Source organism: Cardiocondyla obscurior, linkage group LG01 (genome assembly GCF_019399895.1).
Source record: "Cardiocondyla obscurior isolate alpha-2009 linkage group LG01, Cobs3.1, whole genome shotgun sequence".
NCBI lineage: Eukaryota > Metazoa > Arthropoda > Insecta > Hymenoptera > Formicidae > Cardiocondyla > Cardiocondyla obscurior.
This window is the reverse complement of record NC_091864.1, coordinates 488623-512100: the sequence shown is the minus strand read 5'-3', so window position 1 is coordinate 512100 and position 23478 is coordinate 488623. Positions and strand designations below refer to the sequence as shown.

At 31.2% G+C, this 23478-nt stretch overlaps 7 protein-coding genes across 10 annotated transcripts; 2 read left to right on the top strand and 5 right to left on the bottom strand.

Moving 5' to 3' along the window:
- Positions 1-30: 30 nt before the first annotated feature.
- Positions 31-2826, bottom strand: LOC139106655 (retinol dehydrogenase 12). The gene is made up of 6 exons (XM_070663598.1): positions 2358-2826; positions 1460-1541; positions 990-1294; positions 765-881; positions 417-633; positions 31-333 (listed from the first exon to the last, which is right to left on the bottom strand). Exons 1-6 carry the CDS (start codon positions 2473-2475, stop codon positions 183-185), a joined length of 990 nt encoding a protein of 329 aa, XP_070519699.1. The 5' UTR covers positions 2476-2826; the 3' UTR covers positions 31-182.
- Positions 2827-2941: 115 nt separating this feature from the next.
- On the top strand, positions 2942-6444 carry Dib (Cytochrome P450 302a1, mitochondrial). The gene is made up of 8 exons (XM_070663411.1): positions 2942-4082; positions 4260-4500; positions 4628-4803; positions 4911-5115; positions 5431-5581; positions 5653-5901; positions 5969-6193; positions 6319-6444. Exons 1-8 carry the CDS (start codon positions 3905-3907, stop codon positions 6424-6426), a joined length of 1533 nt encoding a protein of 510 aa, XP_070519512.1. The 5' UTR covers positions 2942-3904; the 3' UTR covers positions 6427-6444.
- Positions 6439-8518, bottom strand: Rpt1 (26S proteasome regulatory subunit Rpt1). Its single transcript, XM_070663484.1, has 6 exons — positions 8299-8518; positions 8176-8213; positions 7613-8095; positions 7373-7537; positions 6995-7161; positions 6439-6927 (listed from the first exon to the last, which is right to left on the bottom strand). The coding sequence occupies exons 1-6, from the start codon at positions 8369-8371 to the stop codon at positions 6549-6551; spliced, it is 1305 nt and encodes a 434-aa protein (XP_070519585.1). The 5' UTR covers positions 8372-8518; the 3' UTR covers positions 6439-6548.
- A 234-nt stretch (positions 8519-8752) lies between these two features.
- Positions 8753-13778, bottom strand: LOC139106560 (uncharacterized protein CG3556). The gene is made up of 7 exons (XM_070663436.1): positions 13247-13778; positions 12675-12779; positions 12115-12355; positions 11665-11912; positions 11164-11550; positions 10593-10997; positions 8753-10408 (listed from the first exon to the last, which is right to left on the bottom strand). The coding sequence occupies exons 2-7, from the start codon at positions 12742-12744 to the stop codon at positions 10347-10349; spliced, it is 1413 nt and encodes a 470-aa protein (XP_070519537.1). The 5' UTR covers positions 12745-12779; positions 13247-13778; the 3' UTR covers positions 8753-10346.
- An 84-nt stretch (positions 13779-13862) lies between these two features.
- LOC139106732 (transmembrane protein 50A) lies at positions 13863-15699 on the bottom strand. Its single transcript, XM_070663678.1, has 4 exons — positions 15348-15699; positions 14789-14895; positions 14539-14699; positions 13863-14415 (listed from the first exon to the last, which is right to left on the bottom strand). Exons 1-4 carry the CDS (start codon positions 15444-15446, stop codon positions 14309-14311), a joined length of 474 nt encoding a protein of 157 aa, XP_070519779.1. The 5' UTR covers positions 15447-15699; the 3' UTR covers positions 13863-14308.
- Positions 15700-15916: 217 nt separating this feature from the next.
- Positions 15917-17057, bottom strand: LOC139106751 (calmodulin-like protein 4). Its single transcript, XM_070663701.1, has 5 exons — positions 16943-17057; positions 16726-16756; positions 16501-16632; positions 16245-16427; positions 15917-16177 (listed from the first exon to the last, which is right to left on the bottom strand). Exons 1-5 carry the CDS (start codon positions 16943-16945, stop codon positions 16077-16079), a joined length of 450 nt encoding a protein of 149 aa, XP_070519802.1. The 5' UTR covers positions 16946-17057; the 3' UTR covers positions 15917-16076.
- A 73-nt stretch (positions 17058-17130) lies between these two features.
- On the top strand, positions 17131-23298 carry LOC139106511 (tRNA (guanine(26)-N(2))-dimethyltransferase). Of its 4 annotated transcripts, none has more exons than XM_070663366.1 (10): positions 18135-18271; positions 19928-20324; positions 20502-20609; positions 20670-20820; positions 21079-21150; positions 21205-21348; positions 21509-21896; positions 22020-22279; positions 22432-22837; positions 22989-23298. In XM_070663366.1, exons 2-10 carry the CDS (start codon positions 20186-20188, stop codon positions 22992-22994), a joined length of 1674 nt encoding a protein of 557 aa, XP_070519467.1. In that variant the 5' UTR covers positions 18135-18271; positions 19928-20185; the 3' UTR covers positions 22995-23298. The 4 variants fall into 4 exon arrangements, 3 of the variants coding, with proteins under 3 accessions (XP_070519477.1, XP_070519467.1, XP_070519460.1); XM_070663359.1 differs by lacking the exon at positions 18135-18271 and adding an exon at positions 19129-19860; XR_011546378.1 differs by lacking the exons at positions 20502-20609; positions 20670-20820; positions 21079-21150; ... (3 more) ...; positions 22432-22837; positions 22989-23298 and adding an exon at positions 17131-17393 and having other exon boundaries at positions 17524-19860; positions 19928-20190.
- The last annotated feature ends 180 nt before the right edge of the window (positions 23299-23478 follow it).

Below are 23478 nucleotides of genomic sequence, written 5' to 3'. Positions count from 1 at the left end.
TTGCAGGTTTAATTTATCTTATAGTCATAATTATTTATTAAAAAAGGTTTTTTATTTTTGCTCGCTTTAATTGTCCAACATATTATAAAAATACATTTACATTAATAATACATTAATTATATTTAAAGTACGTAAAATGTAATTAATACAGTTCCATCTCATCATTCATTTTATTTCTTACCTTATTCTGTAATTTGACGTGAAACAGTTTCCAAAAATCTGAGAAAATTTGAATCAGGTTCCAAATTCAAAAGTTTACAAGTTTGATTCCACACATTTTTAACAATTTCATCATCTAGTGCTCGCCACTGAGGAGTCGCAACACTGCATTCTCTTCAAAAACAAAATAATAATTAAAAAACTACTCCCGTAAAATACATTATATTAAAAAAAATAATTTTATATACTTTTCTTACTTATAATAAAGTCCAGTTTGGTTTGATACTTCTTCAGCTACCGAACAATATATAGTAGTTTGTGCACCTTGCTCAGGATTCTTTAAAATTGGTCGTAAAAATGATTGAAAAATAGTACTTGCACCTGGAAACACTGTTGAACTAAAATGTCTGCCTAACTCTGTTGTTATAACTCCGGGATGTAAAGAATACGTGTTTATTCCGTAAATGTGTGCTTCTGAAAAAAAAAGAAAAAAACATACATATATTAATTAATTAAAAAAAAAATAAATTTATTAAGAATTAATTTTTTTAAGGCAAAAATATCATTGGAATTTTATATAATGTATAATATACTTATGATCTTACCTCTTAATCGACGAGCAAGTTCTTTAGAAAATAATACATTCACTAGTTTACTTTGAGCGTAGGCTTTAAAGGGAGTGTATGTTTGTTCTAAATTTAGATCTTCATGGACAGCACCAACTAAATTATAAAAACAGACATAGCTATTATATAGTTTTTTTTTTTCTTTTTTTTATTGATATACAATTATACATTGCATTTATTTAAAATGCTAGTAATTATACGCACACCAGTGTAGACACGATGAAATATTTATTATCCTACAACCAAAGCCTGAAGATTGTATTTTTGGTAATAGCAAGAGGGTAAAAAGAAAGTGGCCGATATGGTTTGTTTGTAATTGCAACTCAAATCCGTCTTCAGTTTTTTCTTGTGGACACATCATTATACCAGCATTATTTATTAAGATATGAATGGCCAATTCGTTTTTTAATATATTCTTAGCACATTCTTTTACACTTTTTAAGCTGCAAAGATCTAAATGATAAACCACAAGTTCACCTGGTTTACCTTGATATGGTATTCTATCTGCCCTAAAAATTATCAGGTATTATTGTAATGTGTATAGCTTTGTCCACATAGCCGTAGTAGTAAGGCTGCCGTTTTAAGTTGCAAGTTGATCACGATTAAATAAAAAAAAAACTGGTTTTTGATGAATCACTCATTATTAGTTGTGTGTGTTTAATATTTTTACTTACTTTGAAGGAGGATTTTTTTTTATGTCTTCAATTGCACTAGTTGCCTTAAGTATATTACGACAAGCCAATATTACTCTTGCTCCTAAACATAAATATTTAACTCAAATATTGAAACATGTAGTTATAATCTTTTATCTATAAAAGTTATCTTAATGTACCATTAAACATGTACATGTTATAATGTTATATACCCCTCAAAATAATATGAAATTATATTTGAAATAATCTTAAATGTAAAAATTATATATTTGGTGCAATTTTTATATGTATATTATTATTTGTATAGAGAAGATAAATTTAAATACAATTTTTTTATTAAAAAAAATTTGGTTAAAGTTGACTTAATATGTGAAAACTTTTTTAGAGGATTCTTTTACAATAAAATTAATTAAACAGAATAAAGGGAACAGACAGCTCCAGCATCTTCTTAAAAGAGTCCTGGAGTTCCTTGTTTTATCACCTATTTGTATATTAGAATATTTTTTTAATTGACTAAATAAAATTAAAAATTATTTTCTATAATTAAAGACTGTACTCTAATGAATGTTGGCTGTGTTAATTTAATATAAAAAAATGCAAAAAGAATTTTTTTAATTGCATTCACTCATTCGTTTACTGTAAATGTTATATTGCTTAGGCTCATAAACGAATTAACATGACCTCATTTTTCTATACCTTTAATGCAAGGTAATGAAAGCCTAACAAAAAAGGATTAACTTAATATATGATTTAGCAATCAGCTATATTCGTTTATTTGCAATATTGACAGTATCAAATCTATGTATTGTACTTACATGTCTAAAAGAATTTTTATTCTGTAATGCCAAAAAAATTTAGATCTTTGAAACAAAAAATAATATACATATAAAACAGGATGCTTTAGTATTCTCTTAATTACCTCTTCTGTAAAGATCTCTTGCTGTCTCCTTGCCAATTCCGGTATTCGCTCCTGTTATAAGTACCGTTTTGCCAGAAAGTCTTGCATTGCTCGTACATTGACTATGAAACAGCCACATTTTTAACGATATTTTTTTTTTATACGGCTTCACGACGTGCTTCAAGACAAAACTGTCAATAACTAACAGGTAGAGATTCACATTCGAAGGTCGCTCACTGAAATAGTATACTACTGTGTTGACTGAAACCTTTTATAGTACAAAAAGAATTAAAACTTAACGTGAAATAAAGAACTGTTTGATGGAGTCTGCTAGAGGTTTTTCGATTACAGTCTCTATATACAGTTATTGACAGAAAATAAAAATTGTGGAAGGGGAGATGAATAAGCAAGAGAAGGGAAAAAAGAGAAAAAAATGGAATAGAAGAAAAAAAAAGAAGGAAGCAGATAAATAGACTAGATAATATACAATTTTTTTTTTTTATTGTATAAATTTTTTTTTAATTATATGTATTTATCTGCTTATAAAACTAAAATTATTATGGAAAAAAAAATTAAAATAAAACTAATTTATTTAAGTAAATAAATTGTTTTATATATTGTACTATTTAACTAACGAATTTAAAAAATTAATATTACAATTTTTTATTAACTGTTGTATCTGCGGATAATAGCGTTTATTTGTCGTTTTGTTAAAGGTTTGGTATTAAATTATTACAGCAACTTTAAGACAGAAATGTCAAGGTTACAATATTAAAAAATGTTTTTAAATTAATCGTCGATATTACACAACGGTATTGCATCTAAGTATTACGTAGTTGATATTAATATTAAAATCTATGAAATTTTTACTCTTTTGTTCAACATAACATCATTTTTATCATTAATAAATATTGAATTTACAGTAAGTGTAATGTATGTAAAAATATGTTTTTTATTTATCTTATGTAGAAAAAACGGACTTTCTGTTGTACCAACTTCTTAAAAAAATTTTTTTTTTATTATAATTGAATGTTTAACATAATACAATTTTTTTTTCTTGCAGTTTTATGTATAATATACATATTTTTTATTTTCTTTCGCAATTTAATTGTAAAATCCGTACATTTTTCTTTGCAGATTTTAACGATATTTTAAATATTACAGACAGGTACCTAATATAATATGCATTAAATATAATATGATGTTACATTGTGATAATATTACGTCAGACAGATCTTGAAAATATTAACTAAATCGCCATTAACAGTTAATGACGTTTGTCAGCTCATGTTTTTTAAAAAACAATTTTATGTGGCGTTGTCGGGACGTTATCTGCTCAGCATCAAATTCATGCCAACGGTTCAGAACGAGAATATCAAATAGCTCGCAAGGAAGGCGGGGTTCAGGAGACTGAGAGGTTTAAAATTGTTCGAGATCTCAAGTGACCTGCACGGATTCTAAAACCTGTTTCTCTGATAGGCTCTATTTACGGAATACTTACATAAAGACTATAAATCAACGGAGAATATTTAATGCAAATTATATACACGTGATAAAATATCATAATAATGTTCACGCGAGTAAAATTATGTGGAGAAGTACAGACAATAAAGAATATATGTGCTCGATTGTGCTTGATTAATTCGTGTCGTGTTAACAGCACTAAACCCAGGCCTTTTGAGGACATTCCAGGACCAAGATCCTTACCTGTTATTGGAACGTTATACAAATATCTACCTTTCATTGGTAAGAGACTAATATGCATTTTAATAATAAATTAAAACGACTTTATATTATTAATTATAATATAATAAAAGTTTACTAAGCTTTGCGTATTTTAAATATATTTTTAATTAATTTTCTTTTAAGTGCTGAATTAATTTGAACCAATATACGATATATATATATATCAACGCAATGTAGGTGAATATAATTTCAAAAAGCTACATAACAATGGCTTATTGAAAAAAAAGCAGTATGGACCTTTAGTTCGCGAGGAAATAGTACCAGGTCAAACAGTGGTCTGGGTCTTCAGACCGGAAGATATCACGGAAATTTTCAAAGCTGAAGTGGGCCTGCATCCAGAGAGAAGATCGCATTTAGCTCTTCTCAAATATCGAAAAGACAGGAGTAACATTTATAACAATGGAGGTCTTTTACCTACGTAAGGATTTTATAAAATTTTATATTATAAAACGTACTACTATATTTATAAAAATTGCTCATAAAATGAGGCTAAAAAATTTGTTATTAATAAATAAATAACAAAAATTAATTGAAATTTTATTTAGCAATGGTACCGAGTGGTGGAGATTACGTCGAGAATTTCAAAAGGTTCTTAGTAAACCCTACAATATTGCCGGCTACCTGGAGCCCACCGACATTGTTATTCAAGAATTCGTACAGCTTTGTTCTCACGAAAACCCTGACGATTTTCTACCTTTGTTCTCGCGTCTTTTCCTTGAACGTAATATTTTTATCCAAACTATTTTTTTTTTTTTAATCTGCATTACCAGTTTTAGCAGAATAAAATACTAATATTAATAACAAACAAAAAAAAACATTAATTTTCAGTGACTTGTCTTGTGACTTTCGATGTAAAAATGCAAAGTCTATCGAAAGAAGAAAGGCATCCACAATCTCGAAGTTCAAAATTGATTAAAGCAGCATTTTTGACAAATACCGCAATCTTGAAGCTGGACAATGGTCCAATGTTTTGGCGATTTTTCGAAACACCATTATACCGAAAATTACGCAAGGCACAGAATTACATGGAGGAGTAAGTGTACAATTGTTAATTATTAATTAAAATAGTACAAACATACAATCGAATTGCCACAACCTTGGATTGCTTTTTTTATTTTATCAGAGATTTAAAAATTGATTAATAAAAATAAACAAAAAAGCGATTACTATAATTAATAAGGTATTTTAATTTATTGGTTGTTTTCAAGTAAATGAATGTCTCTTTTATGTCGCAAAAAATCTTCGCATAATTTACCATAAAATACTCACGATAATAATTCGAATCTTTGTTAAAATCTACATAATTCTGCCATAATTTATAACTGTTTTGAATATGGGAATATTTCAGAGTAGCGTTACAAATGGTTACTCAGAGAAAGCGAGATGTATTGACACTTGAAAAACAATCTCTTCTCAAAGAATATTTGAAAAATGAGGCTTTAGATATTAAAGATATTGTAGGTATGGCGTGCGATATGCTACTAGGTGGAATAGATACCGTAAGTTTTCAGCTATTATAATTAAAAAAAAAATGTTTACTTTTAATTAAATATACTGTATATTATTTCAGACAACATATACCTTGTCATTCGCTCTGTATCATCTTGCAAAAAATCCTGCTGTTCAAGAAAAGCTAAGATCAGAAGCTGTGACATTATTAACGGATCCTACGTCTCCGATCACGACAGAAATTTTAAGAAATGCTACGTATACCAAAGCCGTAATAAAAGAAACATTCAGGCTAAATCCTATCTCTGTAGGCATAGGTCGTATCCTGCAAACTGATGTAGTTTTGAACGGATATCGCGTTCCTAAAGGAGTAATATATTTTTATTTGTAATAATTTAGCTTTAACGGTAGAGTAAACTAAATTTATTAATTTACAGACTGTAGTCGTTACTCAGAATCAAGTAATTTGTCGACTTTCTGAATATTTCGATGAACCAAACACATTCAGACCAGAAAGATGGTTGCGCGATAATAACGACGAAGTAAAAAAGTTGAAAGAAAAGTCTGTCAATCCGTATATTGTACTACCTTTTGGACATGGTCCTCGATCGTGCATCGCAAGACGATTTGCTGAACAAAACTTACAAGTTATCTTACTTCGGGTATGTTTTTAAAAATTATTTAAACTGCTTTAAAAATTGTAGATTATTCCTTAAAAAGAAAGCAGCCTTAGTATTATTTTTTAATCACGTTATTATGTTTCAATAATTTTTTTTTTCTTTTGCAGATTTGTAGAAACTTACGATTTACATGGTATGGAAAATCCCTTGATTCAATTTCATTACTAATTAATAAACCCGATGGACCTATAAAGTTAAGATTCGAAAAACTATAAAAAAATAACAAATTATGAGTATTTTTTATTTTTATTTAATAGATATGACAATAGAAATTATTATAAGGTTCATGTATTCTGATACTAACACATTGGAAAATTTAATGGATTACATATGCATTTTAATTATAAGTCATGTATTTTGGTGTTGCGGAAAACTTGGCGTATGACTTAATAACTTTGTTAACTGCTTCAAGGAAATCTTTTTCTGTGGCAACCTTACGCCGAGCACGAATTGCGAACATACCAGCTTCGGTACAAACTGATCGTATTTCAGCACCCGTGCTGTTAGGGCATAAACGAGCAAGCAATTCGAATCTGATGTCTCTTTCGACACTCATCGAGCGCGCATGAATTTTGAAAATGTGTGTTCGTCCTTCGAGATCTGGTAATCCAAATTCTATCTTTCTATCTAAACGACCCGGTCGCATCAATGCAGGATCCAAAGTATCCGGCCTATTCGTTGCCATTAAAACCTTTATATTGCCGCGTGGGTCAAATCTAAAAAATTTATTTGCAATTAAATCATAAAACTTTTTTTTTTTTTTTTAATAAATATGCAACTTACCCGTCTAATTGATTTATTAACTCCAGCATTGTACGTTGAACTTCGTTATCGCCCCCAGCACCGTCATCGAAACGAGCACCACCAATAGCATCAATTTCATCGAAAAATATTAAACATGCTTTTTTACTTCGTGCCATCTCGAATAATTCTCTTACCATTCTAGCACCCTGCAAAGAATAAAAAAAAATTATACATGTAATATATACAAATTTTTCTTTTCGTCATTTTTAATGTAAATTAACTTCGATTTATTTTCTATCTCTTTCAGTTTCAAGTATAAAAAAAATGTTTTTAATTAAAAGTAAATTAAACTAAAATTAAAGTTATTAAATTTAATTTATATTAGTAGAAGTAATATTTATACAGCATTTGACGTACCTCGCCAACATATTTCTGAACTAATTCTGAACCAATGACACGAATAAAACAAGCATCTGTTCTATTAGCCACTGCTCTAGCACATAAGGTTTTTCCTGTGCCTGGAGGTCCAAATAGCAAAACACCCTTTGGTGGCTCAATACCCAGATTGACGAATTTTTCTGGCTGCAATTAATCCATATTATTTTTTCTATTTTTCATAAATAAATTGATATTAAAATAATATATATATAAACCAACATGTAATAATGGTGTTTCAACAACTTCTCTCAGTTTCTCAATTTGCTCTTTGCAGCCACCAACATCACTATAAGTAACATCAGGTTTTTCTTCCACTTGCATCATTGTTACAGTAGGATCAATTTTAGATGGCAGTGGAATATGAATTTGATATTTGTTACGATCCACTCCTACCCTCATTCCTTCTTCTATATCTGTTGGTGCTACAGAATCTGCTAAGTCAACCACAAATTTTGCAAACTGCTTAACATTTATTATATATTTTGGATCGTCAGAATCAGCATTTATGATTTTGGTACAACGTGCCACTTGTAAAGGTTGCTCATTTTGCAAAGTTTGTTTATCAGCTGCCAAGTCCCAAAGTGCTGGTGGTGCTAGACCAGTATCTGACTCTTTAATTCCAGTTAACTCATTTACACGTTTGATAATCATTTGAATATCTTCTTCAACAGTTTTAATACTCTTTGTATATTGCCCTTGGCCCTTAAAAAAACAATTATAAAAATTTCTCAAATTAATTTTTTACTAACGATAATTATATCATTTAAAAATAATCAACTTACATAAGTCTTTAATAAGGCAATGTCGCCTTCATCCAGTGCTAAAAATGTAAAAAATAAATTTTTAACTAATAAGTATCACGATAAAGTACATAACAAAGAAAGTAATGTTAAAACAGAATTTACATTTTATCTCTTTCTCTTCCTTCTCTTCCTCATTCTTCACCTTTCGCATATCTTCTCCTAAATGGTCTGGCATCTTGTTTTTAAATAAATTTTTTTATTTATCGTACACCACACTTTCAATTATTCTCGAAGTTAAATCTTGAAGTTAACAAACTATACATTCAAGCGAACCTTGAGAGGTTATGTTCCTGTTAAATACAAGTCATGGATTTCGATATTTGCGAAGTATGTTCTAACTTCTCTCTGGTTCTTACAGAAGAGAGACAAGTTGAATGGCTGCTGCACGCAAACGATTCAACCAATGGGAGCATTGGCTAGGTGAGTTTACTGAGTTGCGCCGATCGCACTCAATATAATATATGTTGACACATACTACACATACACTCAAATTGCTAAATTAAAATATACTTACTAGACGAAAAAGAGGTGATGTAAAATTAAATACCATGAAAAAGAAACAATTTACCATACGTTTATTATTAATTAAGCCTTAATTCTAATCATTGCATTCAACACACGTTGTCGAATGGATCGTTGAATATTTTATGCTGCGCTGCGTGTATGTGTGCGTGTGTGTTTAAACTGGCTATCTTACACACCAAAAAGCTACTTCATATATATTATTGCATACATGAAAGTATATTAACTTTCTGACACATGCATTACCAAATTTGTTTAGATATATTAGATATATTAGATATAACACATTAATAAATATGTATAAGCAATTTACATATATGTTTATATAGATTATTTCGACGACAGTACAAAATTATATATAAAACAATACATCTACATATACAGAGTCTCACGGTACAACATAATTAAATAAATAAAAAAAAAGTAACTATAAATTCTTATATCTATATCGTCTGTCTTTTATAATCTTTCTAACTTTAGAATTAATGCAATAAAGTAATTCTTTTCGTGTTAACAATAGCGGCATACGTGGCAGTGATTACTAATACTCGCTTTAGAGTTTTAAAATCTCTCTCATTCTTAGTTATTCGTTTAAGGACCACTTCAATCAAGCACCTATTAATTTAAACTTTATTAAAACAAAAAAAAAAAAAATATATATATATATATATCGAATTGATGTCTATTCGATTAATTAATTCTCATTTTTATTGGGTTATTGCCCCGTTATACATAAAACGTAGCCCACTTCGATCAAATTCCGATTAAACTGATCGACGAATAACTTTCGATGCTATTAAATGACATTTCTGCTGGCTATATATAATGCATCGTTATAGTTTTTATCTTTATTGCAAAACTTAATTATTAATTAATTTAATCGGAACTTAGTTGAAATGGTCGGCATTACTTATTCAAGCTGCTTTTACATACAACATAACTAGCGTAAGCATAATCTGTGTCATCCAGTCGTATTGTTTTATTTGAATATTAACGAAAACTAGTTTTTAAATAATATATATGACATCAATTGGTGAAAATTATGCTTAAGCAAATAAGCTCCATATAAAGCGACTTTTACATCCAGTCGCACAATCCTGATTCACTACAAAAAATTGGACTTAGAGGGGTATTTACACTAATGACTAGATTAATCTTATTTATGTTAAAAGAAAAATCAAAATAAAATGCTAGAGAACTCACTTATACCCCAAAAATTTGGCTTTACAGCAAAATAAATCAGAATTGAGTGGCTAAATGGATAAATTAATTCAATAATTCAGATAGTACAAGTATATATATCTTAAGACATCCGCAAGATATCTCGAATTTACTAAGAGAATTCCAACAAACACAAAACATTATGAATGTTATATCTTATTTATATTGCGATTATATAATTTTATTTCAAATTTGCAATAAAACGATATTTTATAACAATTATATTGCTAAAAATGCCCTAAAATAGCCAGATATATTTTATGGATGTCTTAAGAATATTTTGTGCTGTCTGGGTTTCTTCTACTTCTCTTTTTCTCTTATTCATATAATTGTACATTCATGTTATTTTGCCTTCGGAATATTTCTCTTTCCTTACGAGTTTTATTCTCTATATTCCTTTAGCCATTTCATAACTTCTTATACCAAAAAAGATAATGTTCTCCTTCACTAATCTGCAAGTTATCAACACCTGTAAATATAAAGAAATAATTAAAAAATTAATTTATTAATTGATATCTATCGTTGAATATACGTGCGTATATATCGTGCTCTTTTTATTTTTACAATTCGTTTTGCAATAAAATGTATATGCTGTGATGTACATGTAAACATTTTTAAGTAAGTAAAAAAGTGAATGGTACTAAGATTCATACCTCCAGGAGCAACTAATTGATTTCCTGGCGGTGAGGATGGTTCCGGCTTAGAAGGCAGTCTGTAAAGTAGCCAGTAATGATAAGACATCGGTTCTTCTTTATAACCCGCCAATGTATGAACGTAATGACCATTAGGCCATTCAGACGCCGAAAATTGAAAATGAGGCGATATGCTTGCTGCCAATAACATCACATTGTAGAAAGTTTCATTCTTAGGGACAGTCACCATCAGATTGTATGTTTCATTTACGTTACTGCCGACCCACAGAGTATAAGAAACGTTGACAAGCGTCGGCGCAACAGTACCAATATTGAGCGTTGTATCTGTATTGCTTATGTTATTTCCGGACATTTCTGGTGATAAAATAGTTTCGTTATGATTGTCAGATGTCCCAATATCTGCAACTTATAAAATTAAGGGATAATTACTTTGTTTTATCTATATCACGGCAGTAAATTGATTGATATATTACTTAAATAAGATGTTTTACTATAAAAAAAATAAAAAAAAAAATTATTTTTTGCAGTTCTTATTGTTAAAAAAATTTGATTAGTAAAAATAAATGTTTACTATTATTTGTAGTTAGATGTGGTATCGAACTCTCCGATAAACTTTGTCCACAGTCAAGTGTTCGAATACTGGTCAATCCACGAGGCGCGATGCCTAACATCGCTTCGGCTGTGGTGTGAACGTTACCGTGAAACGAACCATCCGGTCGTTGCTGATTAATTAACCAGCTTAAAGCCGCGGTTCTATTCCAGTTATCTCCTGGTTCATTTTCGACTTCCTCTAATGCTTGCATCACTAAAACGGTATTGCGTAGATCACCGAAACTACCGTCGTGCCTTTGCTGTCGTGCTAACTCCATCGATGGTTTACGAACGATGTGATGAAGATTGCGATGTCGATGATCCTGAACGATGCACCTCAATGCCAGAATTAACATTGCGATAGTATCTAAAAATTTTTAATTATTGATAAAAATTTAGAGTATCGTAAAAAAATATAAGCAACAAAAAAAAAAAATTAAAATAAAATATTCCATTAAACACAGAATGCAAAACAACTCACCAACGTTATGGTCTTGTGCAGCATTCGCGATATCCAAGAGACGCCGCATTTGCCGTTTGCGTACATGCGCTTGTGCGCTACATGCTGCGAGCATAGTTAATGCAAAATCATAATCGGATAGTGGTTCATGATGTTGCAAAGTACCAATTAGATCGTGGCCGTGAAATTGTCTTGGATCCATACACATTGCATTTAAAGCCAAAGTATAACGTGCTAGTTGCACCGGAGAAAATCCAATCTCTCGATGTCTGTAAACATAAGTAATAATAAATAATTTATATAAAAATGTGACAATTAAAAAAAAAAATGCATGCATTTTCTATTTACTAATCTTTATTTTCAGCAATGTGGATTAAATTTAGTTTTGCTATAATTTGCTGTTAATCTTTTATTAATTTTTAGAACCAAAAAGAAAGATATAAAAATTAAATTAAATTAATATTATTATACCTCCAGAGTAAAAGTACGATTTCTAGTTCCATTTGCTTAGCAATGAGTTGTAATTCAAGAGACGGTGACGGCGCGATATTGTCATCACGAGAAAGATTAGCTAAACGAAGAACCAAAAGTACTCGATGTGTATCGTTACCCCAACCAGCGTCCTTATCCTGTTGACTCCACAACCACGTAGCCGCTCGCTCAAGAATAATTTCCGCTTCAGTTTCAGTGGATATTACTTCCGTATTAATTGCTGACAATCGACAAGTTTTCTTGTTATTTATTCCATAGGTATTACTTTCTATTTTATAGTATACAAGATGGGGAGAGAAAGAGAGATATATATATATGTAATAAAAACAAATTTTAATCTTTTTATTTTTAGTTGTTTTTTTAATAAAAAAAAAAAAAATAAAGTAACATAATTTAAATATTAATTATAATGTTAAAAAATACAATAATTTTATTTATTTGTTGATCAATTGATAGTAGACTAGATAGTAGATAGTAGACTTCTTACCTAATTATATTTTTCTTTTTTATTAATTTTGTACATCTACAAAAGCACATACCTGCATGAGTACAGATGCATAGCCATCCTAAGAGAAAAATTATAGCAGCCATATCTTTTCTATTCCACATGATATTTAGATAAGCTGCAAATTTAACTTGTAGTACTGAAAATTAATCGTAATAATAAGATATATTTTAAAAGAAGACATTATTAATTAATTTTCTATTAATTTGTATGCATGTAAGTTAATTTTTTACTAACTTTCGATTAATGTAACATTATATTAATCCACTTTTATATATAATATAAAATGCAATAATTTAATTATTAACAGTTTTTTTCGATTTAACAAATCGTAGCTAAATTATTTTCAATTTTGTTATTAAAATGGCAATGATAAAAATTATTTTATATATTTATATGTATTTAAAAATTATCATATTTAATATAATATTCGGTCATGCAAGGTTTCGAATTCGTTGTTTTAAGGAAAATGTAATTGTCTAGAAAAAATTCTCAACAACCAAATCGAACGTAAAGATCTCGATTAAATAGAATGAAATTTTTTTAAGACTGTCGTGTCCATTCGTGCTTTCAATTTTATTTGCAGAGATAAAAAAGACGACTTACCGTTCTAACAAAAAGTTACACTATTTGTTCCGAGTAAGCGATTGGATCATTGAGTCTTGCACGATTCTCTGTATTTAGATTTATTGTTACTTTGTCTTCACTACGAATTTTAGCGAATTTTTTATTGAGACTACTGTCTGTAATTGATTCGATGGCGGTGATGGTAACAATGGCCACGGTAACAACAAGGTATGACGACGGGGTGGCCGGGATGATACCAGACTATACGCCCGCAATGCAGAGCCGAAACGCCACACCGTGATACGTAAGAGAAGTTGGAGAACCTACCCCTCCGCCCGCCCTTGGATAAATGTTCGTGGGTGCGGTCTAGTTGCGTGGTAAAACAGGAAGGTTTAGCTTCCTCTTAAACCGAGAGCACGCACTTTCGTATAACGCATAACGCGTATGCATAAAGAATACGATCGATCCAATTTTGTTATGCAGTAAATACATAAGAAATCGAACTAATCGTATTTCTTATGCATGAACATAAAGTTATATGAATTTTTAGTTCTTTTTCTTTCAGTAAAGATTCTCCGTTTTACTTATAGCGAAGAATAATTAAAAATAATTAATATTAATTTTTTTTTACTCAGGGAAGATTAAAATATTTACCTTTTCTTGGAACATTATTCATTTATTTAACTTCAGTATTATACGCTAGTGATTATCTTTTTTTTTTCTTTTTTTTTTGTAAAAGTATCAAATGTACAATATCAACAAAACAATGAGAAAAGTATTTGTGTTCGGAGTTTCAGAAATGCAGATCAAGAATTGTTAGCATAGCATAAGTAGTATCTAGTAAAGTAATGTCATTCTATCACACAAAAATCGATAATCTAATTCTTATCTTTAACACATTCTTGTAATTGCTATTTGTCTCCATGACTCTGGAGGATATAAATAAGTATCGTGTCACGGAAATATATATAATTGGTATGATTAAAATTGAATTTTGTGCTCGTAATGTGTGGATATATTGACATTGCGAGCTTGTTCGGTTCAGCTTTTCGCTTGACTTAATTATGTGATAATTAAAGTATTTTTCACCAGTGATGCACATTAACCCCACTGATCCTCAGATCGGCCAAACTTATACGTGAGCGAGCCCAAAAAGATAAATATGTTCTGCAAAAATAATCCTATACCTGGCCAGTGATGTGGTGCCCCTGTAATAATAAATATAACCGAGAAAATAAAAAAGAAAAAAGAAAATACAATTATCAAGTAAAAATATAATATAATGTATACTTTTATAATTTTATAAATATGATTTATAATATTGTATGTACCTGCTGCTACAAAGTTAGCAAACAAGATCCAACAGGCTGCTATTACAGCTGCAAATCCCATAACAAATCCAATAAATAGCCAGCTTCTAGCACCCCTTGCTCCCAAACAACCACCATTGTAAGCTTCTCCTCTTATCTGTGCATTTGTTACTGAATTGACCCTATTATAAATATATCAAATTATTGTTTAAAATTAATGCAATTGTATTAAAGGGTTTGATTGTAATATGATATCATTCACATTACTTACATAAAGAGTGATATGGTACCAAATACTCCACAGACATGGTATGCATTTGCCATATCATCTGGATATTTTGCATGTGCATCTATTATAAACCACCATCCTAAAAAGAACTGGAACAGAGTTTTGGTAAGTACTTTATGTATTGTAAAAGGACAGAAACATAAAAGAAATAAAAAAAAATTTTTTTAATGAATTAAATCAATGCATTAAAAAAATAATAACAAAAAATTTTTTATGCTATTATTATCTATATAGTACAACATAACATAACGTGATAGATTTTTGTCGTTACTTGTATGTACAGATATTAAAAGTATAGAAATTAAAAATCGAAATTTACTAGTGTTAAATTATTTTTTAATTGATTGCATATACATATATATATATATATATGTATACATCTAAGGCTATCGTATCACGGCTTGAAAATTAGACAGCTTGATAAAAAAAAAAGTAAAGCGAAAGGGAAGGTAGCGTGCCAAGATCGTAAAGACGATTCGCTCGTGAGAAAATGATAAATGTTTTGTTTAAAATGCGGTAGGAAAACTGGGTAGATTTTTACCAGTGTGCCTGCTAGTATCGAGACTAACGCGTTCCTCTTCTCGCCGCCCTCAAACCAAACGCAGGATGGTACCTGTATGTTCTCGAAACAGGACGTCATCTTTACCGCGGTTCCCGAGATGCAAAACTGCGTTGGGAATGTCAGAGTTCCGCAGTCAGATAGCTAACCCTAATGTCGGTTAATGGCACCCGAGCTTAGACCACTGTGCTGTGGACCAATGAGCTCGATACGGCCAGCGACAAAATTTAATTAAGCGACGACAGATATTAACATACATAACATAAACAGCGCTGAACTGAAAACTTTTTCTTCTTTGGTTTTATGGCGGCCTAACCTGGCTTTGGGAGTGACAGCACTACGCAAAAGAATATTACGGCGATTACGGCCATGTGCCAATAGATCGCGCGACGATCGAAATAATCCGTAGTATAATATAATATAGTATATACTCGAGTTCTTGGAGTTTTTCCTAAAACTCCGAAAACTCGAGAAAGAAAATAGATTGAAAGATCGATGTCACTAATAGAAAATTTCAATAATATGATTTACAATTTAATGGGAATAATTAATAAATTAGACTTAATTTATTTAATAATAAAAAAATCCCATGATCCATAATTTGTAAGTTAGAACTTCTTTTATAATAAATTAGATTTTTCTTTACCGCTCATTAATTAGAATTATATAAGAGTATAAAGTATGCAGCGTATATATTAATATAAAAATTACTTAATAATAATCAGGTACAGGTGCACACGCGATTTTCACAAAATCTTCGTACTTTACATGTCCATTGAGGGACACGTTAGCCTCACGGAAAATTTGCTCCACTGCAATGAAAAACAATAAGCCAAATGAAACCTATAATTAATTAATATTAAATACTATTTATTTTACCTTCTTTGCTACTCAATTGCTCTCCCCAATGAAGTAACATATGAGCCAGCTGCCGTGCTGGTATAGTGCCACTGTGAGAAGTATCTGCAGCTTGAAAAGCTTTGATTACTTCTTTCGGTAAATCCTCTGCTCGGGTTTGAAGATGCATAACTTCTAAAAAATCGGCAAAGGACATTTTTCCACCTGAAATCAATGTAAAGATCATATATTCTTTTATTCTCTGGTAACAAAGTTTTCTAAAGATTATATTAATTACCCTTGTCTTTCATGTACTTGTTTAATTCTGCAATTGTTGGGCTTAATCCCAGGGACCTCATGATAATAGTGAGCTCGTCAAGTGTGCGAATCTGACCGCTTCGAGCAAACAGGTAGAAACACTCTCTGAACTCTAAACAATTAAAAAAAAAAAAAAAAAAGAAATAATTATTTTCTCGTTTAATTTTTGCAAGTAAAAAATAATCCTGTAGTGTTTCCAACGTACCATCTATGTCCTCTTCTCTGAAGTAACGTGCCTGCAACATTCACATATCGAATAAAATATAAAATAAGTGCAAACTAAATGAATAAGTCGTGCAAAAAAAAAAGAACCAAAGAAACGGAGATACAACGAAAGTAGATCAAGTCCCAGAATCGACATTAATGGTATTACAAATGAATTACGGAATTATTATACATAATTTTGTAACGTATGTAATTACCATGGTTAGATTTGTAATTAAATTTACGTTAATTACGTCTGTCTCTTGAGATGTTGAAGCTTGACGCGATTTGACACAACAGGTGTTTGACGCGAACTTATCCTTACATGTTCTTGTAAACGGGTGACATCTCTCGTTATAAATGGTCACTATTGCGATCGAGTCTACGATACAGTATAATATATAGTATGTATTTTCGCTATAGTATAACGTATAGTATGTCTACGCATTGTGCCGAACGAGAGAACATCTGATATTCAGGAGCACGGAGCAAGGAGCAAGAAAGTTTTACAAGTTCTTTTAATTGTCAAAAGAAGTCGACGAGTTAACTCTTTATTGTCATAAGTTTTCTTGTTGTTGGAGCAGCACAAATTTTTCTGTTATTATATTAATTTTTGGGCAAATAAAACAAGAAAACTTGCAAATATAGCATCGAGTATTTTTACGTATTGTAAGTTTTTATAATTTTAATATGATTTTATATTATAATTTATTAATAATATATTACATATATTATTTTTAATTTTATTTATTTCTATGTACAATTCGATCTATATATAAAATATTCGTTTATATTTTAGTATTGCGTATGTAAGTATGGACAACGAGCAATGTACAAAAAAACCGAAGCTGGAAAAAATTCGCACTATAACGGAAGGAAAGGCACAGATTTTAGTCACGAATGAAAGGGTGTTTTATAATCCAGTTCAAGAATTTAATAGGGATCTTAGTATAGCTGTATTAACTGTATTTCAACAGAATAATTATGATAAAAAGATATTGCAGAAACATAATCTAGAGGAAGGACTTAAAGATAGTATGACACATGATGCACAAGACCAGAAGAAAATCACTATATTAGAAGCTTTATCTGCAACTGGTCTGCGTAGTATACGGTATGCAAAAGAAGTAGAAGGTGTCCAACAAATTGTTGCCAATGACATTTCTGCAAAGGCTGTGGAAAGCATCAGACAGAACATTTTACACAATGGAGTTGAGAATTTGGTGACTCCTTACCACGAGGATGCAACACTGTTAATGTACCAACACAGACAAAAACGCTTTGATGCAGTTGACTTAGATCCATATGGTTGTCCATCAATGTATCTGGACAGTGCAGTACAGTGTGTGTCTGATGGAGGCATACTTCTTGTTACTGCTACCGATATGGCTGTCTTAGCCGGCAATGTTCCAGAAACTTGTTATTACAAATATGGAGCAATATCTATTAAGTCTAAATCTTGCCATGAAATAGCATTAAGGATATTATTGCAATGTATTGCTTCCCATGCAGGACGTTATGGTCGATATATAGAACCGTTACTGTCGGTAAGTGTCGATTTTTATATAAGAGTTTTTGTAAGAATTTTCACAAGCCACAACAAATGTAAAAGTAATTCAAGTAAGATAGGAATGCTGTATCAATGTACCGGATGTGAGAGCATGCAGGTTCAACCGTTAGTAATAAGAAAGGATGTTAATAGTAATTCTAATAATAATTATAAATTACCGAGTGCACCTGTAATAGATCAGCAATGCAAATATTGTCAACACCAACAACATATGGGAGGTCCGATATGGCTAGGCCGTCTGCACGATCGTGATTTTGTGTCACAATTATTATACAATTTGAGCAGCATGGAGTTGGGTACATCGAAAAGATTAGAAGGCGTTTTAACCGTAATATATGAGGAACTGGACAATGTTTTATATTATAATTTAGATCGTTTAATGTCTATAGTTAAATGTTGCGTTCCACCGATGTTAATGTTTAGATCGGCGTTACTAAATGCAGGATACAAAGTGTCATACTCGCACGCAAGTAAGGTGTCTATTAAATCGGATGCGCCGAATAATGTTATATGGGATATTGTACGAGCGTGGGAAAAGGAGCATCCTGTAAGGCAAAAGAAACTAGCTGAGAATAGCCCAGCTATACGAATATTGAATACAGCGTCTACGACGAATATCTCGTTTGCTATGCACGATCTCGCCAATCCGATTTCTCGGCAAAAGCATTTGTCTCGCTTTCAACAGAATCCTACTGTTAATTGGGGACCTGGTGTTCGTTCGAGAACTAGAGTTGATCTCGAAAATGCGGAAGAGTCGAAAAAAGTAAGAAATCAAAACAAGCATAGTAAAAAAAAATCTGCTGCAGTGGATCAGCAGATAATACAACAATAAAAGAGTATCTCGCGATGTATAGATTATAGATTAAAGACAGAAAAATCGCAATGAACAATTTTTATCGTTATTTATGTATTGAAAGTTACGAAAAAATAATTTCTTACACAAAGACAGCGAGTTATACAATTGTATCTTTGTACATTACTACATATTGTTATGTAAGATTGTAAAAAAAAAAAAAATGTTTATATTATGGGAAATAATATGTCTAACAATAAGATAATTTATTTACAAATTTAATTATTTCACTATTGCTTTGCATTTGCTTTAATCAAATTTTAATAGAATAAATTTTAATAAAATTTTAATAGAATTACCATTTAAATATAAATTACAGAAACGTTTTTTATTTTTTAATTGTTTGTAATTAATAATTAATTATAATAATTGGTATACCATTTCCATTATTACCGGTTGATATGCAACTCAATCTCATTTTAGTTCCAAGAAAATCTGCTACAAGCCGACACCATTAAATCGAGGTAGTGATGAGTCTACCGAGTCAGACGTCATATTTTTCAGTAGTATATCTCAATTTAAGCTTAATCGATCGAATTTATTTACTCTTAATGAACGTTGCCTGCTTAACCTGCACATTATAGACATAATAATAGCGAGAGTACACAATTATAGAAGTTATAATTATAGATAGTAAGAAGAGAAGATTGCGTCGTATATCGTTACATTTATGGATGTACATTAAATCGAGAAAAAAAAAAAAGAAATCAACAGTAATTATATTTATTAGTAGCATTTACTAACTTTACACACTAACCCAATTCTTTATGAATTTTGCAGACAGTTGGAGTTTGACTAGAAGGGGAAGAAAACTAATGTTTGATTTAACGAACTGCCTCGTCAAATTTTTATCTCGATCTTAATCTCCAGCGTGGACAATCCGCGACAATAATCTGTACGCGTGGGGCCATTGTCCGTCAATCTTCGTTATAATAAGTTTACCTTCCAAATCAACGGCCAAGATAATGAGGATGCGACCGTGTGCAATAAAGGACGGTCGACCGCATCCTCAGTCCGGCGCACTTTATCCCGTTCACGATGTGTCGTCCGATCCGAGCTACCCGTGACACGACCTATTCCAAGATTTACTGTGCAATTGTCTTTCTTTTGTTATGCGAAACCAGCGCGTACTCTTTTGTCTCGCACATTTGCGCTGCGAGCACACGGACCTCCGCAGGTAATTATTATAATATTATAATATAATAAATTACCTGAGCGAATTACGTAATCGTTGACGATTAAATCTGGCAGCCTCAATTGCAGATGAGGCTGTCTGTTCAATACTTAGCAAATAATTGCACATGAAGTTAGAATGTTAGATGGAAATTAAACTATTAGATAACTTGATAAGCAGATACGGAATATATGTCGACGCCTGCTGAAGAGCCGATGTCGATTTTGGAGGAGATGGAGAATCGATTGTCCAGCTTCGAACGTAGATTGCGAGCCGTCGAGCATCCCAGTAAGTATTTTACGATTTACGTATGGATAATAGAAAAATAAAGAACACCTGTTATTGCAGTCTGGCAGATCGGTATGCGAGAGGAGGACTGGGAGGTCTGCGCCGAAGGGCCGTGCAAGTGTATGCCGGAAATGAAATCGGTGTCCTGCTGGAGATACAATCTCTTGGACCTACCCTCGACACAGTTGGTACCTGCCAACGTGCTGAGACTGTAAGCAAGTTGAAAAATAGCATTGTTTGTATGCCAGATGAGAGATATCTTTCGAAAAGATAATTAAATGTTACTAACTATTAAAAAGTACAATTGAATTTATTGTATAAATAAAAGTAAAACTATAATTTTTATAATTTTCTACAATTTTTAATTAGAATTCTTTATTTAGCAATCTTAATTTTTTTTTATTAACATACGTTTACGTTTAATATTAATATTATAAAAATTAAAATATTTCTATTTAATTGTTTTCAGGGATCTCGGAAGTAATCGACTCAGTGCTCTGCACAGAGATACGTTTAGGAATATGACGCAATTGTATCATCTGTAAGTTATACAACGATCGACAAATGCATTTGCTAACAAAATTGTGAATTACAGAGACCTGAGCAGCAATTTAGTCGAGCATTTGGCACCAGGGTTATTCCTATCGCTGCATGGCATCGCAAATATCAGGCTGAGTAATAATCTCTTGAAGGAAGTGCAACACAATCAGTTTTTTGGATTAGGAAACCTCCGAATACTGTACGTAAAATGTTTATATTTAATACAGCTTATTGAAAGAAAGCATTCTATCAAATCTTTCCTTCTGAGATTTTTTTATATTACTTTTGATTTATAATTGAATGAATTTTGTTATGAGATTGCTAAAAAATTAATTCGAATTTTATTTAATTTTATTTAGCGATTTATCCTCGAATAAACTGCGAACTTTACCGGAAGAATTTTTCTTAAGTAATGGCCACTTAGCTTTACTAGATCTTTCTTTCAATCGCATTTCGTTGTTGTCTTCTGGTGTATTTCGTGGTCTCGGAAATCTTGACGAACTCTTGCTGGGTAAAAATCGATTGATTGGATTACCCGTTTCAATCTTCTGGGATACTGTTAATCTTAGACGACTTACACTTGAGGAAAATCGTTTGAAAGAATTACCCAATGATATATTCAAAGCTCTAACATCTCTTAAAGAGTTGAACATGCGGAACAATAGATTAACGGAGATATCTAAAGGATTGTTCCTAACTTTGACACAAGTGGAAATGCTGGAATTATCAAGCAATAGAATATCTCGTGTAAGTATCATTTATGTTTTACAATTTTAATGTTCTCTTAAAAATATTAATATTTTATATTAGAAGATTAAAAAAAAAATTATATATTTTTTTTTGTATAAGCAATTTCGATCTTTGTTATAGATTGACGCAAAAGGTTTTCACGGTATGAGAGCACTTCGAGAACTCCGATTAGGGCACAATCACATAAAATACTTGCCACTTGGATTATTCAACAATTCTGTAGCTTTGGAACGTCTTATTCTCTCCGGTAATCGCATAGAAATCTTAGTAAGAGGCGTTTTACGTGGATTGTTTAATCTCACTTCTCTCTTCCTCCAATCTAATCGACTAAGAATATTGCAGTCAGGAGTTTTCGAGGATACGCCAAATTTACGGAAATTGTAAGTGCATACAATATTACTCTTTTTATCGTTAAAGTCGTTTGATATCGGATAAGTAAAATTGTATGTATTAATATATTTGTCTTATAAATATTTTTTGTTGCGACAAACTTTAATTTAAAAATATATTTTTCTTTTAATAAAATTTTTAGGCAACTGGAGTCGAATGAACTATCCTTTTTGCCAGCTGGCAGCATGGACGCCGTATCCACGATTCAGATCGTACGACTGAGTCAAAATCCTTGGCACTGCGATTGTCGTGCTTCTTACGTTGCTTCTTGGCTGCGCAAAAGATTCGCCGTATTCGCAAACTTGACCAATCCGTTGCAAATACAACAGGTTTTAATCATGACGGGCAATTGGAGCATTTGGGAATTTGGGGCTGGTGCAACTTGCAGGGGTCCAGGTATTCTGGGCGGGCAGTCGTTGCTGCGCTTAACCTTTCATGAACTCTGCGAGGGTCAGTGGGCATCTATGAAGGGTATTATACCACGATTGCCTCTCGACGTTATAGCACCATCCATCACATCAGAAACAGCTAGGAAAAACACGATTTTTGTACGTATCACATTTGATTCAGTAGAGTAAAAGCTGATAAAACGTTAACATTTTTAGTTTGACTAGAAAAAACCATGCGTGCCCTACGCCCGCACTGTTTTTTTAAAAGATCTCAATTAGCGCGTGTCTTATTTTTTCTTTATGCTTACAGGTGTGAAAGATATGAACCTCAGGTTTTGAATTTTTTTTAGAAGAACAGAGCACTGTTATAATAATAGCCTGCATCGTAAGATTTTTTTTACACTTCAGTGTCGATTGTGCTTTGTCTTCTACGGTAGAGAAAGAGATTAATCCATACTTCTTTACAATTGCACATTGCACATTGTATTTGTACGATAACGCAATTTACAATATTAAATCATAACGTTAAAGTAAGATGTAAAAGAAAGAAAAATAATTAATAAAACATCGTTTTAAGAATGTTTAATATTTATAACATTCTTTTATTTTAGAAGCACGTTTTCATCTATTAGTTTTCAAATTACGAATATTGTTTTTTAAATTTATAGAACTAGCATATTTAACTGCGTTTAAATTTAACTACAATTTTTTTCAAACAGAGGAACAATTTTTTTCCTACAATTTTTCCCCCAAAAAATACCTCTGTAAATTATTTTAGATGTATTGTAATTGTTCTAAAT

Excerpts from the sequence above, each read along its gene's own strand:
- LOC139106751 (XM_070663701.1), bottom strand. Across the intron at positions 16,633-16,725 it reads CAGAGAAGAGGACATAGATG|AGTTCAGAGAGTGTTTCTAC; the intron begins GTACGTTGGAAA and ends TTAATTGTTTAG. Across the intron at positions 16,428-16,500 it reads CAAGTACATGAAAGACAAGG|GTGGAAAAATGTCCTTTGCC; the intron begins GTAATTAATATA and ends CATTGATTTCAG.
- Dib (XM_070663411.1), top strand. The coding sequence starts at position 3,905 with ATGTTCACGCGAGTAAAATTATGTGGAGAAGTACAGACAATAAAGAAT. Across the intron at positions 4,083-4,259 it reads CAAATATCTACCTTTCATTG|GTGAATATAATTTCAAAAAG; the intron begins GTAAGAGACTAA and ends AACGCAATGTAG. Across the intron at positions 5,902-5,968 it reads GATATCGCGTTCCTAAAGGA|ACTGTAGTCGTTACTCAGAA; the intron begins GTAATATATTTT and ends ATTAATTTACAG.
- LOC139106511 (XM_070663366.1), top strand. The coding sequence starts at position 20,186 with ATGTGTCGTCCGATCCGAGCTACCCGTGACACGACCTATTCCAAGATT. Across the intron at positions 21,151-21,204 it reads ATGACGCAATTGTATCATCT|AGACCTGAGCAGCAATTTAG; the intron begins GTAAGTTATACA and ends TGTGAATTACAG. Across the intron at positions 21,349-21,508 it reads TTAGGAAACCTCCGAATACT|CGATTTATCCTCGAATAAAC; the intron begins GTACGTAAAATG and ends AATTTTATTTAG.
- LOC139106560 (XM_070663436.1), bottom strand. The coding sequence starts at position 12,744 with ATGTGGAATAGAAAAGATATGGCTGCTATAATTTTTCTCTTAGGATGG. Across the intron at positions 11,551-11,664 it reads TGCACAAGACCATAACGTTG|ATACTATCGCAATGTTAATT; the intron begins GTGAGTTGTTTT and ends AAAAATTTTTAG. Across the intron at positions 10,409-10,592 it reads TCAATTAGTTGCTCCTGGAG|GTGTTGATAACTTGCAGATT; the intron begins GTATGAATCTTA and ends TTATATTTACAG.
- Rpt1 (XM_070663484.1), bottom strand. The coding sequence starts at position 8,371 with ATGCCAGACCATTTAGGAGAAGATATGCGAAAGGTGAAGAATGAGGAA. Across the intron at positions 8,214-8,298 it reads GGAAGAGAAAGAGATAAAAT|CACTGGATGAAGGCGACATT; the intron begins GTAAATTCTGTT and ends TTACATTTTTAG. Across the intron at positions 7,538-7,612 it reads TTGAAACACCATTATTACAT|CCAGAAAAATTCGTCAATCT; the intron begins GTTGGTTTATAT and ends GATTAATTGCAG.
- LOC139106655 (XM_070663598.1), bottom strand. The coding sequence starts at position 2,475 with ATGTGGCTGTTTCATAGTCAATGTACGAGCAATGCAAGACTTTCTGGC. Across the intron at positions 1,542-2,357 it reads AAGAGATCTTTACAGAAGAG|GAGCAAGAGTAATATTGGCT; the intron begins GTAATTAAGAGA and ends ATTTATGTTTAG. Across the intron at positions 1,295-1,459 it reads AAAAAAAATCCTCCTTCAAA|GGCAGATAGAATACCATATC; the intron begins GTAAGTAAAAAT and ends GATAATTTTTAG.
- LOC139106732 (XM_070663678.1), bottom strand. The coding sequence starts at position 15,446 with ATGACGTCCTGTTTCGAGAACATACAGGTACCATCCTGCGTTTGGTTT. Across the intron at positions 14,896-15,347 it reads CGATACTAGCAGGCACACTG|TTCTTTTTAGGATGGTGGTT; the intron begins GTAAAAATCTAC and ends ACTCTGTTCCAG. Across the intron at positions 14,700-14,788 it reads GGTACCATATCACTCTTTAT|GGTCAATTCAGTAACAAATG; the intron begins GTAAGTAATGTG and ends TATTTATAATAG.